At 41.0% G+C, this 17965-nt stretch overlaps 1 protein-coding gene across 1 annotated transcript in view; it reads left to right on the top strand.

The window, feature by feature from the left end:
• The first annotated feature begins 5158 nt into the window (after window positions 1-5158).
• Window positions 5159-17965, top strand: part of LOC144519924 (exostosin-1b-like) — a 44372-nt gene continuing 31565 nt past the window's right edge. The window contains exon 1 of the mRNA XM_078253455.1: window positions 5159-7094. Coding sequence (XP_078109581.1) covers window positions 6142-7094 — 953 coding nt within the window. The 5' untranslated portion in view covers window positions 5159-6141. The remainder of the gene's footprint in view (window positions 7095-17965) is intronic.

Below are 17965 nucleotides of genomic sequence, written 5' to 3'. Positions count from 1 at the left end.
GACCTCTAAGATAAAATTGTAATTTTGGCCCAAATAAATTAGACTGACTTTACTTGACACCGTAAAAGAACGTTCAATTTCCCAACAGAGTACAAAGCTAAAACGCAAATACAACACTTTCACACACTGCAGAGAGACAAGAAAGGAGAAGGGTTATTACATCACCAATGCTCGATGCCGATACACTTCCCACAAGGAGATTTGAGTCTAACAAGTGGTTTCAGGACAAATAGCAAAGACTGATTGTGGTTTATTGCAAGTCATTACTGCTGTCATACTTATTAGCATACAAATGGTTTCTAGGCCTATGGAGACCTAAAAGTTATTGCATGTGTAATTGAACCTGATCTCTGCTTTGTGATTGAGATGTTCCAACACACACAAGTTGCCGTGCACGATTGCGCTTAGACAGACACATACACACACACACACACACACACACACACACACACACACACACACACACCGCCAGCTGGTTGTATTTTTCTCTGTTCTTCTTATTTAGTCACAATCCTTTTTTTCTAAGTACACGGAAAGTAGAAGAGGAAGAAAAATAGGAATTGATCAAGACAATACACAAATCTCTTGTATACTGTTTCTAACACAGTTTTGATTATGAATAACACATAAATGATGAAACCTGTAATTTTTCTCTACATTAAACAACATCATAGATGTATATATCTCTGTCCCTCTTGAATGTGGTCCTGAAATCAACTACTTCACAGATGACTATAGAGTAATGTGAATGCAAATGATCATATGTTAACACTACTGGATGCAAATGAAAAAGGAAAATAACAAATATTCTGTATCACTTTCTGCCCAATGATGTCTTTGTATTCTTTTCATTACCAAGAATGATTTAACAGGGTTATAATAGTGTGGGGGAGCCACTCAAATGTATGTCTATTTATGACTGTAGGACATCACATTAACTATTGCTAGCAAGAGTAGCAGACTTTCAAAATCTAATTTAGTCAACCTCTTATTGTGACCCTTATTAGCATTTTTGCAGATATGTTATAATGACCCTGAAGAAGGCTGTCAGTGCCTCTACGCGTGGGTTGCTTCTCCCAATGTCTTTTAAATATTCTATCATGAAATAGCCAGTAAAATAAAGGCTTTTTTTCTCTCTGTTATAATGAGATTCAAAGTGAGGCACTAAGATCTTCAGATGATCCATGAGATGCTTTTTCTAGATATTTTCTTGGTATGGCAATGTCAATGTGACTATAATATCTCAACAACTATTGGATGGATTGCCATCCAATAGTACAGACATTCATGGTCCCCAGAGGAAGAATCCTACATATTTTATTGACTCCCTTCATGTGACTACACCAGTCAGTCAAATTTGTAATTTCCCTAATAATTTTTGACCAAATATCTTCAAAATAATGTCATTTACATCATCAGCTATACTTTTGTCTTTAGTGCTAATATTAGCATGCTAACACACTAAACTAAGATTGTAAACACAGTAAAGAGTATACCTGCCAAACACCAGCATGTTAGCATTGTCCTTGTGAGCATATTGATATGCTGGCATTAGCAATTAGCTAAAAGCTGTTAGCATAGCTTTAGAATATTGTTTATAAGAGGCAAAGGATTTAGCTTACTGGTTAAGTAAGCTAAATGTGATTTAGGACCATATATATGATCTCAGTGAATGAGTGATATTCAATCTTGGAGTGTAGCCTACATTTGGTGTAGATGAATTTGCAACCATCCCGTTTTGACCTCAACGCCTTATTGAATTACTAAATTCTACTATGTAATATTTTCCCCTCTGATCCCTGAAATGACCAATAATCACAATTATAATCTACATCAAGTTCACCTCATAGGGTGAGAATTTATTAATTTAGAACAACTCTATTGACATTGATGACTGGCAGCAATCATTACTCTTTCTTTGACTTCATTTACATATTTTTTTAACAGGGACAATGCTCATTAATCAACAGCAAAGCAACTGTAAATGAGCCAGATCTCAGAGCCTTTCTTTGAAATCAGTAAAAGGCATATTTTAATGAATTGTTGTGGGAAATACACTTGTTGAGGGTCTGATGATAAGATCATGTCACTCTATCTGTCCGTTAAATGTGAAGTGACAGCCAGAAGCTGGTTAGTTTAGCACAACAACTGAAAAAAAGGGGGAAAGAACAGGCTCTGTCCAAAGTGTTAAAACAACAAGTTATGGGGGCTTGTGGGCTGAACAAAGCTAATCGGCTGCTGCAGCTTTATGCTTAATGCACAAACATGAGAGTGGTATAGATTTTATAATCTGACTTTCAGCAAGAACGTTAATAAGTGCATTTTCTCTCAAATTTCGAACTATTCCTTAAATAAAAACAATTTTGGGAGACTACTGGACTGTGACTTGAGAAAATATTCATTTCCATGACTTGTTCCCACTTGAAGAAAGTTACCAGATTTACAGTATATCAAGCCCGTTAATATAATACATGCATGGTAGCCCTCCACTTAAATCCTTGAGGGTGATCCTACTGGCCCTCTTCGCATTGGGACACTGACACTTCCATTTGTCACATGAACCATTCATTTCACTGTGAGTCCTGATACACTTAAAATGGGATTTGTGCATTTCAGCGTCAATACAGATGGATGAGGCTCCGTCAGGAGGGAACATTAAATTACCACATCCAAGGCTGTTCTCTACATGAAAGAGCCACACAAATTCACACATACACAAATGATTGTGTGCCTGCATGTGTCTATTTATGCATATGTCTGCACGGCCCTTTTACATACCACACATTCATATTTTTATCTGAATATGTGAGTGGAATTTTTAACAACAAATTTGCAATGCATTGCAGTCATATACAAAAATGAATGACCTCAAAATCTACTCGGAAGGAAATCATAAATCTCCATTTGGCTGTTTAGTTGCTTGGCTGGCTGACACACTGGCTATCTGGGAAAACTATGCTGACCTGGGTGCATCCAAATTAGATATTGGCATGGTTGCGTGTATTACACAGTGGGAGTGCTGCTCTGGCTCAGTCACCCTGCTGCTCTAAATCTGGCCAGTGCTCAGCTCAGCAAACACAATGCAACAGCAGGGAGACAGCATCTACACAGTCTTATTAAGCTGCAGATAATAGTAATACAAAATCAGAACCCCACAGATGTTTTTTAAATGTTTTTTTCCCCCTTCAATCCAATTGTCTACATTTTTGTTGATTCGTCCTTACACTGTCATCACGTTGGTTTTGAAGTGAGGCATCCAAATAAGCCTACTGGAAGTGCAGAAATAAATTCCAGACTGTAAAGTGAGGGACTGTCACAATTACACATGGATAGACCACTTTAAAGAGCTTTGATTAAAATCCAGTGACATATAAACAAAGCACATCTGATCATTCTAGTGGCAAAAGCTGAGGAACATCTATCTATTCACATCAGTCACCAGCGGCACCCCCCTCGTAAATTAGTTAAAGGGATGAAAGAGAGAAGAGATGGAAAGAATGCCAGAAAGCAGCAGAGGGGATGATACAGAGTGAGAGAGGGAAAAGGGGGAGTGGGGTGAGTGAGACCGAAAGAGGATAGACAAAGAGAAAGGGAGGAGGTAAAGAATGAGGAGTAGGCCATCATATCCCTCCCTGTCTTTGATCAGTGGTCCATGGGGAACTGAGGCAGTGCAGATAGCTGGTCCACAGCTCCTGAGGAACGCAGCTTCACATTCCTCCTTGCTCTTTCCCCGCGTCTGCAAAATCACTTGTAGTCTTTCAGACCACAGCAGCTGTGAAAACACATCATGGCTTACTACATGCCAGAAAAGACCTGGCTAATACAGTGTAGTGCCATTGTCCAGCTGGTTTTCATTCACTGGTGCAATTCCTCTAAGTGCAAACTATTCTCACCTAATGTTTTCTATCATTGTATTTCTATTTAGGCTGAAAATTATGAATTTCTCTTCTTGCGTAACCCTCCCAACAGAAGGGTCAGAGTTCATGTTCAGCTAAAGAGCAGCACTGGTATGACTCAGGGATCCAGTTTTTTGCTCAAGGGCACTTCAGCAGGACAAACATGCTGATGAAGAACCAGGAAAGCATCAGAAGGTCTCAGAATCCAACACCCACATATTGTAGATATCCTGTTTTTTTTTCAACATACATAGCCAATCGCTCAGCTGAAGAATCACTTCTTAATACAGGGAAACCTAAATATCTTTCACTCAGTCCACCAGTCATCTGCCTGGATAGTTTATGCTGACTGTACAGTAAAGGGTTGTGCTGCTTATAGTCATCTGCCTTAGAAGTTAAACAAACCAAACAATAAACAACAAGCACTGGAATACAGTAGTATGATGAGCTAGACACAACTGTTTGTATGTCCTGCATCATTATGCACAACACTTTTGTCACCCTTACTCCAGTTATGTTAAAAAAAGAGAGAAGTGCAAATAGGAGTGATATAGCTGTTTGGATTTAGGTTAAAGTCATACCTAAAAATGTTTTACTATACACACCTACCTTATATGAAAAAGAACCAGTAGGCCTATACTATTCCTTAGAAGTGAGTTTTTAGGGCACTTCCTGCAGTTACCCATAGTTAACCTCAAAAGCAACGTAAACATATGCGCGTTATAGTAGAGCAATTCAATTTACACTGATTTTATTTTGGATGACAAATATTGTTATTTATGTCAGAGTTCATTCTTGACAATATGCATGAGAAGTCTTTCAATTGCAAAAAAAGGAAATTTGGGCTATAACTGTGCAAACTCCATCTGCTCACGAAGATTGTGTGATATGATCTAAAGCTCCAAAACAGCTATTAACTGGACATTGAGGTGAGATTATGTAGCCTATGTATTTTACTGTAATGTAGTAGTTATTGTATAGGCCTACATTAAAAGTCGACTTCTGATGGCTCCCCACTTAACTATCACGGACTGCCAAGAAATCTGCATCTAGACATACTTTTCAATTTTCTCATTAAACCACAAGCAAACCAACCACAAATATCAGATCATAATTCCCTGTCGTAAATCAGTCATTCCCTGTTCGGTTCTCTGGATGTGAATGGGTGCACTGGAAGCCCCGCCCGCCTCGGATGTGACGCGGACCAATGGCAACGCACCGTGCCCCGTAGAAGAACGTCACATCATCAGCCGTCGTTCTGGTGGGACTGCCACTGCCGTCTCTGCCCGCTTTGCTTGCAGTCTCCACAACACCTCTTGTTTTTGTGTGTGAGCCACCACTTAAACACTTTACACGACTGGAGACATTTACGGATAAATTATCCTGTCTGCTTTGTGGAAGGAGCTAAGGACAAGTTGTGGATAAATGAAGATACATTGTTTTTAGAGGAAGAAGACCGACTTGCCCGTCTTTACTTCCAACCACCGTTAAAGCTACTTTGATGTAACCGCTTAGCTTACAAGCTAACTGGGAATGTTTTCAGAAACTAGCCAGTCTGTTAGCCTGCTAGCTAGCTAAATCGGATGGAGAAATTCTCTGTATAGATTTAGCAAACAGTTATACTAATACTTTATCTTTCGGTACATTAGCTAGCTAACTGAACAACTATGGCAACGTTTCAAACTGGGTATGTTGAATGTTTAGGGATTCAGTGCCCGCTTGGTTGCTAAAATCAGTAGGGAGTAGGGACAATAGTTATTAACTGTTCAGGCAACAAGTCTGGCACACACTGCTGCTTTAACGTTACTCAAGTTTGTACTCATTGTGCAATGTTGTTATTAGTTACCGTTTGGTTCTAGTTAGTTAAACATGAGCACTCTGTGGTGGAAAAAGAGCGTAACGTATAGGTAATGTTATTCAAAGAAAAGTAGGGTGCCACTTTAATGTGAGATCCTCATTTTTAAGTGGATCGGGTCACTCTGTTGTATAGGAGAAACTGATGTCAGTTAGTCGATAAAACTATTGACGAGGAGGCGAGGTGGATGCACATTATAAATCGCCCACATGCTTTGGATCAGTTCCCGGACTTGTGAAAGGCATCTGAAGCAGAAGGTGGGAGACGTGAGCGCACAACCCTTGCAGCCCGTGGGAAGATGGCGGAGCGTTCCCGCAGGAGGTGGTGAAACCAAAACTTCTGGACTTCTTGGATTTATCGCCAGTTATCTTATCCCAGATCGTAGGACACATGCAGGCCAAAAAACGGTACTTAACTCTGTTCTCCGCCGGTGCTTGTCTCATTCTGTTGTTTTGTTTTGGAGGGATACAAGTCCCGCTATCCAGAAAGGGTCCCAGCCGGCGTGATGACCGCAGTCTCACCGGCTATCATCCCGGGGCGCGGTGGCGTCGCTTCTCGGCGTCCCTGCAGCCTTTCAGCCCCTGGGAGCATGACCAGAGCGATAGTCACAATGAACACATATCTCCCAGACAGAAGAGAGACGCTATCTCAGGCGTTTACACTGGAAAACGCTGCAGAATGGAGTCCTGCTTTGATTTCTCCCTGTGTCAGAGGAATGGATTTAAAGTTTACGTCTACCCCCAGCAGAAAGGGGAGAAGATGTCAGAGAGTTATCAGAACATATTATCCTCTATTGAAGGATCCATGTTATATACACCTGACCCAGGACAGGCATGCCTGTTTGTCCTGAGTTTGGACACACTGGACCGGGACCAGCTTTCACCCCAGTATGTACACAATTTGAAAGCAAAGGTCCAGAGCCTTCATTTGTGGAATGGGGGCAAAAACCACATCATATTCAACTTGTACTCCGGCACCTGGCCAGACTACACAGAAGACCTTGGCTTTGACATCGGCCTCGCCATGTTGGCCAAGGCCAGCATCAGCACCGAGAACTTTAGGCCCAACTTTGACGTTTCTATCCCTCTTTTCTCTAAAGACCACCCTAGGACAGGAGGGGAAAGGGGCTACCTGAAACATAACACCATTCCCCCTTATAGGAAGTACATGCTTGTTTTTAAGGGGAAGAGGTACCTCACAGGAATAGGTTCAGACACTAGGAATGCTTTATATCATGTTCATAACTCCGAGGATGTGGTCCTCCTCACCACCTGTAAGCATGGGAAGGACTGGCAGAAGCACAAAGATGCACGCTGTGATAAAGACAATGCAGAGTATGACAAGTAAGTACTATCCAGTTGTTAACTTTACAGCAAGAATGTCTCTATCCTTTTTTTAATTTACACCATATTTTTTCTGTATGGGTTTTTTTTTTTTTCCTCCCACTCTGTCTTGTCTTTTTATCTTGTCCTAATGTTTTGTCAGTATTTTACATGATGTTTTACTGCTTCAGCTCACACTCTAAGCCACTCTACCCATCCTTGATAATGACAAGGTAAGTGTTTAGTGTCATGAACGTTTTGACCGAACATTTGTTTCCTCCTTGGGTTGAGCCTTCGATTTTCAAGATGGGCTCTGTAACCATCGGATACTATAGTCAACTCTAGACATGGGCCGGTTACTGGTATCAAGGTATACCGCGGTTTCAAAACCACTAAAATGTTCCATTATATTGTTCCTGTGGTATGAGCTATTTTTTATGAGTCGTCAGAGACAAGAAGTGCAGTTTGGAAATCCATGCCTCTGCCAAAGTTTTTTTTTTACCCATATTTTTGAAAATAATACATTTTAAATGCCTAGTCAACTCACACAGTGGTATATAAAAATTGGCATGGCTCTGATCAGAGCCATGTTCCTACAGCACCCGTTCATTACACTGGTAAATATTTTCCATTTTTGGATGATATAGTGTTGCCATGCTGTTATTGAATTGTTTACTTTCCTGTTGTTGTTGTTGTTGTCGTTTAGGGCTGTATTACTCATTAAACTTCCCAGATATGAGGCAGTACACGTATTTATAAATGCAACTTGGTCGGAGGGCAGTCTAGGCCCCGCTTTTCCCTGATTTAATTCTTCATTTTGCACATCTAATTAACTCAACAGCAATAGAAACGCTTTAGTGGACAACATTGATTTGTTGCTTTTAATAGTCCTCATATCGTATGACTTTATTTACTAAATTACTCATCACGAGGCACAGATAAGTAGATTTGCTCTAATTTCAGGCACAAGAGCCACTGTATTTAGATAATTCAATTGATATCCCCATCTGTCTAAACCTGTCTAACCAGCCTGTCTAAACAGCCTGCTATTGTGGATACATCTGCTCTCTTGCTCTCAACATTTCCACCTTATTGCCCTTTCAGTGTATTATGAGTCCTGATCCTCCCTAATGAAATTGTCAATACAAAAATGCACACACTGAGCTAGGGTTGGTTTTTTGTTTTTGTTTTTTTGTAGTTTACGTGCAAAAATATTCATGTAAGATGTTTATGTTGTGTTTAAACCACCTACAGCTAGATAGCTATGCTGAGACGCACCACTAGTGTCCTTGCCTAACAGTGCCTGACTTTTTGCACAATCCCAACTGGCAGTTTGATATTCTGTGTACTGAACTGTTTACCTAAAGTAAACTTCTGTGACTTGTATGCACATCATGTCTTTTTTTTTTTTTTTAAATATAAGTTTTTCTAAAATTATACTTTAAAACAATCCCAATATATCGCCTTACGCACAGTATCAAAATATATTGCCATATATTGGATCGTGACCCATGTATCGTGATACGTATCATATCGCCAGATTCTTGCCAATACACAGCCCTACACTGAGCTAACAGTTATCATGATGCACACATATATTTTTTTAAAAGCAAGTAAATGGGGGAATTTGCTACAACTCTAATAAGCTGAAAAGTTATAAAGTCCTCAGTAATATAGTCCCTGTAACTAGTCCCCATTCCTGCAGAAGGCAATATAGCACAGGCTCCATCGCCTCAAAAAGTTGCTCTGTGATCATCACCTAGTCCTACAGTTAAGCCATACTGTTTTCTGTGCCCAAATCTGATGAGCAAACTGGCGTCTGTCTCCTTACTTTGGCCAGTGGGATTCATTTTGTGTCCCCCCAGACTGTGCTGTGTTGTTACTGGTGACTCTATGGCGCTGGGTGTTTGACTGTGGCTCTTTGGAGTGGATTAGTGGGGACAAAGCGCTGGTGCCAGTAAGGGGAAGCCATTCTGGCCCCTGTTTGCTCAGTCATTTCCCAGACAAACCCAACTGCATCAGCCAGGAATGCCCTGGCCCCATCTCGTGTCCTGCGTGACCCCTCCGTTGTTTGGGGCCTGTTGTGATTGACCTCCATGTAAACTCTTTACTGTATTATTGTCAGTTGTTCAGTTTGGGAAAAAGATGAGTTCAATGTATGTTAAGGGGTCTGCTATAAAAACCTGGCTGCAACATGGATTACAGTGCGAATAAGGTGTTTTCTTTCTGTTGCCAAATCATAACTTAACAACATAAATCATAACTGCTTCGGATGTGTTTTCATATGATGTCTAATGTGTTTGCTTAGCATTGATCCTCAGAGGATTCTCGTCTTCGTGTCAGCCTGTGTAGGTAGGTATCAGCTTATGTTGTTCATTCATTGGCTCAGCAGAATAACATTCTCCATATCACTCTTAAGACATGAGCTCTCTGCTCTCTCTCTCTGCCAGCTCTCTGCTTGCTGCCAAGCGCTGCCAGGGAGCAATTTCACACAGTGAGACGGGTGGCATCAGAGCCATAACCCAAAGGAAAAATGAATCCTCCTGTCATTAAGTAGCATTGGGGGAGAAACAGGCTTTGGGTATCTCTCTAGCCCTTGTCGGCTTAGCTTCATTGCATGGCTACACTAAAGTATGTTAAGGGGTTCTCAGTCAGTATCGGTATCCTCAGTAAGCCACATCCCTCAGTAAGCCACATCCCTATCAGCCAACAGGCTTTGGCTTGATCCCCAGTCCACTGCAGAATTCCTCTTGAATTAAATACAATTGATTTACCTTCTCATTGTGCTGGTATCCCTCTGTATAAAGGTCTAAGTCTGTATATGTCACTTAAACTTATATGGTTACAAAAAGTTATTGCACTTAAAGAGAGATTTTGGTGATTTAAATCCAGCTCTGTGTCATGGCAGTGTAGGCACTGTGTGCAGATGAACGGTGTGTGGCTACACTGAAGTGTAAAGTGTTGATAGTGGGCACTTCTGATCTGTTGCATCTAATCACCACATGCCTTGGTCTAGGGCAATGACTCTTGCATGTCTGTCTTTGGACTTTCCACCATTAAAATAGGTTAGCAGAGTGTGGCAGTGTCACTTAAATGGCCCATTTGTGTTTCCATTGTGTACCCCACGCCATTTGTGTTTTGTCTGATCACCAGAAGGTTACGTGATTGTGGCGTCAGGGTTGCGTTTCTCCAAAAAATGATTCCGTTTTTAACTTTTCACCACAGGCTGCTGCGTTTTTCCCTGGCATCTCCACCGCCTCAGCCTAAACACACCACCCACATTAAAATTAATGGAAGGGCTGACGTTTTTGCCACAACGCCTGATTTGGTGTGTTTGATTATTTTTTGGGTAGTGTACATAAAAGAGGCAACATGAAAAGTTCATCTCTGAACCAGATACTTTTTTTTTTATGAGAGGTTTGTTTGGACTGGATCTGGTAAAAATATCTTGCAGTGTACAGTGATTTTACAGAACACAGTTTGAGGCTATTGGGACTCATCTATTGCTGTTTACCTTTTTTAATGTGTGTATGCAATAATAGCCCACTCTCACATTTTACCTCCACTGGACTTTGGTGTGATACCTGTTGCTGTCATACCTGTTTTATCCCTATCATTATGTTTTTCTATTGTATAGGATAGTATAAGGATACTCCAGAAGTGGTGGGTCCCATAACATCAAGTTTAATCAGTCTAGATAATCCACTACAAGGTGTATGACACTGTGGGATGGTTGCATCTGTGCATATTTTGGGCAGTCTTCTTTTTTAAAATAACAATTTTCCCGATTCTCTTTCTGTATTAGGCTTTATTAATTAATTTATTTCTTTGCCCTAGTCACCAACAGAGTGGACCATGAACATCCTATCATTACAATTTAAAAATTTTTAAGTCCTTTTTGGAGTGCAAGTTGGGTGTTATTTTTATTTATGTTTTTTTTTGGGGGGGGGGGCAAATGGTTAACATGTCTGACAGGACTGATTCATCAGTCTCCAAAAGCAGAATTATTTTCACTTGGTAATCCTACCCAGACCTGCGCTATATCCCTGGCCTGGCACCCAGCTGTACAGAGCTATCCAAGGGGGTGGGACTTTGATGGGCCAAAGATATGGGTGGAACAGTAGTTAAGGAAACCAGTTGCCAAGGAGATCAATATTTGTTTTTTGTGTCAACTTTCTTCCAAATAAAAAGTGTCTCTGACTTGTACTTTTAACACACTAGTTAAAGTAGGCTGGTTGTAGCATGCTGCAAATAGGGAAGATATGAAATGGTCTGAGCTCTTATAAATATCTCCTTGATTAAGCAGCTGTTTGTTGGACAGATTTAGACTGGTTAAGACATTAGCGAATTTGTAAATGTGTTAAATATTTTAATAACGCTATAGATGTACTACATTTATGCTTATTCCATACAGTATTATCTCACTTACATAAAGCAGAGATCAACATTTTAAACTCAGATTTTGCTGAGATTTTGCTCAAATGCAAATATACTGTGGGTAGTACTGAGCTCTCTATGCAGGTTGTTGTGTATAATTGTGAGTATGTTGCACTGTCCCGTTACACAGCCCTATGGGTCAGACAGTACAGTCTGTGGTCTAACTGGGTGGAAGTAATAGTTTCTGTGCCTGGCTGTGGGCCTTTGTGCAACAAATCCCTCTTATCCTCTCCCACTGACAACAAGGAAGTTGTGAAAGGCTGAATGCAGCCTCTCACCATAATTACCATGTAATAGCCATGTCATTTTTGTGTAATAGTTTAGACTTTATTCTCCAGATGTTGGTTTGAGTTTATATGGGTTTTGATGCACTGTGTAATCTATACATGTGTTTGAAGGAAGAACATCAGTTAATTATTCATCTGGACAGTGCATTGCACGATACACTGTCTATTGTATTGTTTTGGTTGCAATTTCAGTATATTTTCAGCTAGTGCATAATAATTATAAACCAAATCAGCTTAGTTAACATACTAACTTTTGTTATTTGTGTCTGCTTGTGGCCCATTTAGTTTCTTGTTCTTTCTCTCTGGTTTTGGCACTTCACCATACCTGTACATTAGATATGATATGAGTCAAGGGTTGTATTATTGCGTTATTAGTCTGGATGAATGGAAGTAAATTTACAGTATAATTGCCTGACATTAGCCACGTGAGCCATGTCCCTCTGCTTCCGCTTTGTGTGTTGCCATTCTCAAAATCCCTTAGCTTCAGGGAAACGACAACAAACTCTGAGCTAGCAAGCTTCACGCTGAAAATTACAAGTTTGAAAGAAAACTTGGATTGTGCAATTGTGGGTTGCAATTGTTCCACCGAAACAAGGTCCTTCCCGAGACTATTTTGCAGAGCCGCCGTCGCTGCATCCGGAGCTTACCCAGATTTCCCACTGGCTGCGTTCCGGCTGCGCCGCGGTTTTGTTCTGTCCTCCGCCAGGCGCCATACCACACCGGGGGCAGAGCGTCTTGCCTGACCGACTCGCAGATTTGATTGTCTCTACAAAGTACTTGAAAAAACGTGTGTCACGTGTTTATTAAGCTAGTATCTACCTTCCACTCCAAGCACTCCTGCAGTTAAACTCCATGCCTTCTCTTTTCTGACGATGTCGTTTTAAAAGGATCTGTGGTGTCGAACTATGTTTTTCACCTCCAAGATGAATCTCTCGTCATCCATGGTGTTGTAGAGGAGATGATCAAATATTGGGGGGTGTCTTTTGGTAACTTGACTGGATTCTCTGCTGTTTCACTTCCCGCCCGGCCGGCAGTTCAAACGCCCTGCGGCTGGCCTGGCGCAGAGAGCTGCTTCACGCACGCTTCTGGGACGTGGCGTGACGCGGGTGGTGGAAAATAGGGCTTAGCGCCGCCCAAGACTATTGTGATTTGTTTAAAGAAATGCAAACAACCCAGAGCGTTTTTTTCCCCCTCTTATCGTAGAATGAATGGGTGGTGTAGCGAGACTCCTCGTATTTACACATCCTACTTGAAATATCTGGATTGATAGGGCATGTTGTAAGAGGATTACAAATGTCATGTTATATTCCACTTATTTGTGTGTTGTAAGTAAACTACAGCAGGTCTCCATTTTGCTTGTTTGCCTGTTAAGTCCCTGTTGTTTCCAGCCAGTGGGTAGAGTCAACGTTTTACTTCCCTCTTCACCACACTCTGTCCTTCAGACATCTGCACTCAGCCACTGTGTACAAGCCTGTAATACAGCCAAAGGAAAGAAGAAAAGATGCAGCAGGAGGCAGGTCAGATGCAATTTTAACCTCAAACTGAAAGCCCTCTCACAGCTTGTTTCCAATTAAGAGGCCCTGCCAAGCGAGAGAGTACAAGATGGATTGGAGTGAGAGAAGAGGGGAGGGGGAGAGACAGAAGAGTGGGAGACAAACAGAGAGTGAGTTACAGGGAAAAAATAAGAACACAGAGAGAGTAGTGAGAGTCTGAGAAAGTGAAAGACACAGGGGAAAAAGTAAGAGAGAAGCAGGAAAGAGGAAAAACCCATGCCAGCCATCCAGCAGTGAGAGGTGAGTGCAATAGCTGGCTGGATGCTGACGTTGGTCTGCTAGGTGTATTTATAGACTTGCAGGGTTTTAATCCTCAGTATTGGCCAAAGCCCCTGGCAGAGGGCTGCTAGCCAACTTGATGCAGGCTTTACAGAGCTTGGGGAAAAGGATAATCGTTGGGGGAGGATCGCCGATCTGAGTTCCTGCACATTAACTTTAAATGCCTTTTTACTGTTTATTTTGTAGCCTAACTTGTTTTCTGAGTAACTGAATATTTTCTATACTGTGCATGAATTCAGATACTTCCATTAGGGCACTTACATGTAGTACACTGTGTACACTATATACTTACTTGCGTAGTGCCTACATTTCGACAGGGTAGTGTTGTCTCATATCACACACGGCTGTTATCCACTTGAAATGATGATTGCAACATTTGACCGCTTCTTCTTTTAATTGGGAATTGCAACTGGGTGGAGCATTACCGCCACCTATTGTTGCCCGCCCAATTATATGCCGATTTGGAAAGAAAATAGTATACTCGCAGTTTCAATTGCAACCACTTCAGCTTATTCGCTCGCCATTTTAACAAGTTGACCGTTTGACTGTTATGAGTGCACCATCTGGGTACTCATATTGCCAGCGTTTTGCCATACTTCTCAGTTTAAATGCACTATGCGCTCAAAATAGCAAGTGTAAGTACGTGGATCTTGACACGGCACTAGTTTGCCATACATTTTTGGTTTTGATTGCTTCTAGATAAAAGTTGCACTTGAATATAGTGCAAATGCTAAAGCTGACAGCCAGATGTCCACCTACATGCATGTGCGTTCTGTGCATGTATGAGAGAATGATGGGTGAAGTTTGTGTTCCAAAAATGTCACAAAAGTAAAAACGTCAAACCAGCCCAGCATTTTGTGGCCACAAATCTTTTTTTTTATACGGACTTGTTCTATGTTCAGACTACTATTTTATCGGATATGTCTGACAAAAAGTTACAAATGGCACTGTTTGACAAAGGTTTGTGTTGCTTTGGAGTTTTTAGCCCATTGTCATTTGCTTGGTAAAGAAAACGAGGTGGTGTGGAAAAACATCTAATCACACTAAAAGGGTGAAATGCCTGATTCAGTAAATGCTGAAAAACTAGTGAGAAAGCTCCTTCACTGACTGCCTCTGCTACTAATTTGTTTTGCTCACTGTACACATTGCAACAACTGCAGGCCATGTGATGATAGCCCTGTGGTGCCCAGCGGGCAACAGTTGTGCCATGGCCCTTTATCTGCCCCCCTGGCTAGATTGGAAAAATAGTCTTGCGGGAGATTTTGTGAATCACTGAGTGATGGTTGGGATATTCAGTTTTTGTGTTATTTCCATCTGCTTGGTTTACAATATATCGTCCTTTTTAGAGCGGCTAGTAGACCAATGAGCTTCTGTGAAATAAAGGTACCAGAGGTGATGCAGTATTCCCATTGTGATAGTGTGTTTTCTCTGGACTGAAATTGAGGTGTCATTTGAAAAAAATGGTAGATAAATAGTCTTATGTTGGTGATTTCTGTGTTAAAATGTTCAAATTGTTAGCATACCATGTTCATTTTGTTTCTATTATGCAGTGGGTTTGGCTTACATCATTGCAAAAATGTGATGCAGTAGTTCTGTGATTTGAGTTTATGAAAAGATACTTTTTTCTGGAAGGCTCCTCCAGTTGCCATCCTTTATAACTCAGCCCTGCCAGTAAACCATCGGCAGTTGGCCCTGAATGATACAGCAGGCCGTGAAGGAGGCTGGTAAACCACAAAACCACTCCGCACAAATTATATGTTTGCGCAGTTATCGACGCAGGCCTCTAAATAACGCTTACATGACCACACAATAATTTTGGAATGGTCATTGTTTAAACGTGTTTGGCCATTTTCTATATGAAAGTGAAATCACAGGCAGTGGAGCAGTGTGGAGGCCTTTAGATACAAGAGGGCCCAGCAGCAACTCTTTTTGCTGAGTTAACTCCAGTTCCTCATGCTGTTTCTCTTTCCCTCAAGTTGCATTAGTTGCATCTTAAGCTTGGTCTTGGTCTCTTTACTGGTGCTTACTGTCACTCAGTTCCACCTGTAACTTATTCATTTTATGTGCTCTCTTCCATTCATCTTTACAATGAAGACAAGATTATCTGTATATCAGCATTTATTGCCAATGAGCTTTTCCTCAAGAGTATAATGTATCGTAGCCTATCAAACAAGCAATATTGAACCGGCTGTAGGACTACGTTTTCCAATATGTGTATCTCCAATACATTGTGTTGTCAGTTTAGCTAATGTTGCTAATTTCACACCTGGCTGTTCGTTTCCCCGTGTCTTGTCTCCAAGGCTATAAACAGGTTGAATCCCACAGAGAAAAATGCTGGCACAATCAGCCACTGACAATGATTGAGATGAGCTCTTCTGCATGCTGTGATTGGGAACACCTTTCATATATTTGTCTGCTGATGTTCGTCTCTTATAATGATTATGGACAATAGAACAGAAAATGTATGTCAGTATGACGCACTGAGTTTTATCTACCTTTCTTTTTTTTTGTGGTTTCAGTTGTTTTCTTCTTGGTGAATGGCTTGTTTGCATATTTATACGATAGCTGGATGTCTGATGTTTAATAATAGCAAACTGCATAAATTACGTCAACCAGAAGACGTGCATAATACAGCTTCTGGCTGACGAATACTGTGTAAGAGAGGATTTATTTCTCCTATAGGTCTAATGGTCTATAGCTTTGTGTTAAGGGGGTAAAGGGATAATCTAATTAGATTATACACAGTTTCCTATAGAGCCAGGGGATTACAATCTGTGTACAGTATAGAAAGCTCATGGTAAGGGATAGCTATGGAAACAAATGCATGAAAGCCGATAACTGAGCAGCCAGGCTATCACATGGCCGGCATTGTTATTCATAATAACAGTGTCATGTCATGCAAAAATGACTAAGCTGACTCTGACTTTGAGTAAAGACGGCCACATGGGGCTGACCTATTGATTTTAAAGCTAATCCTGTTTACCCACAACATAATTGGTTTGAGTCAAGCTGACAACCTGTGCAGAATGTCATCACCTTTAGTCCTGTCACTTTTCAATGTACTTCAGTAAAGAAGAGATGCTATGTGTGAATGAATGTCATATAAAACCATTTGAACTGCAAATACTTAGTACGAACATTTCTACTTTTAGATGATTTGAAATGTTAATCAGTTGTAAGTAAACCAAATGAATTTGATGAATGTTTTTAGGCATGCTGTATTAAATGTGTGTATGATAATTTACAGATATCTGCAAAATGAAAGACTCAGATTGTCTTCTTATGCAGGAAGTGTGTTTGTGTGCTGTGTAGATGTATGCATGCACACATGCCTGCCTAATCCAAGAAACTACCAAAAGTGAACTGTTTCCCAGAAGCATGCAGTCTACTCGCCTCTCAATTGATTGCCATCTCATTTTTCACTGCCACGATTTATAGAGAGGGAGGTCGAGGGTGTACAGAAGGTATTACCATCAATGTTCACATCTCATCACTCATTAACTACTACCAGTGCCTGTGAAGTAGCTAGCTCTACCTTGACTTCAGCTCTTGGCTGTTGACTTGGTATGACCTGGTCTAGCCTAATTTAAGAATAGTCGAAATCTGGCAACAGGTGGCATTGTTGGTAGTCATTTTAGTCTTATGTGCTTGAGTGGCCTCTCTCTCTTTCTTAGTTTCACACTCTTTCTCTGATTCAAATTCAAATATGCTTTATTTACTTGAATGCATTTTAGCTGCACTCTCCCTCTCTTTTAAGGCTGCTTGTTCAGGACAGAGGGCAGCACCATTTGTTTGCTATGCACTCTCTCTCTCATGTCCTGACAGCATGATGTATGTCTTGTCCTTGGCAGACATGAACAGGTGATGTATTTCTCTTGGAATGCTGGGAGAGTGTGGTCCATTCCAGGAAGCGCTTTTCTGTCATCATGTGGAGGCACACATCACAATTTCCTAGCTCCTTGACAGTAATAAAGTTGGGCTTGATCAAACACCAAGATAGATACGATAGAAGGCAGGGGGTAGTAGCAGGGGGTTCTGCCAAACAAACTTGGATCTGAGGGTGTGGAAAACGTGAATGGTAATGAAACCCAAGCAGCCCTTTATGGTGATGGAGATGAACAGGGGGACCTTTTGTGAAGGGTAGTAACAGAGAATTGATCTAAAATCCATTGTTATGGTGTCTTGACGCTTTCACCTGATTAGAGAGGCTTTTTCTGGACCTCAGGCAGCTTTTTTGGTACGTATGCTTAAGTATTATAGCTGCTGTTGTACTAGGGTGCAGAAAAGTGCTCACCGATCCACCTGAAACCTTCGCTGATGTGACTAATGTGATTGG

Source organism: Sander vitreus, chromosome 6 (genome assembly GCF_031162955.1).
Source record: "Sander vitreus isolate 19-12246 chromosome 6, sanVit1, whole genome shotgun sequence".
Lineage (NCBI taxonomy): Eukaryota > Metazoa > Chordata > Actinopteri > Perciformes > Percidae > Sander > Sander vitreus.
The sequence above is the reverse complement of the archived record's forward strand: the minus strand, read 5'-3'. Positions and strand labels throughout refer to the sequence as shown.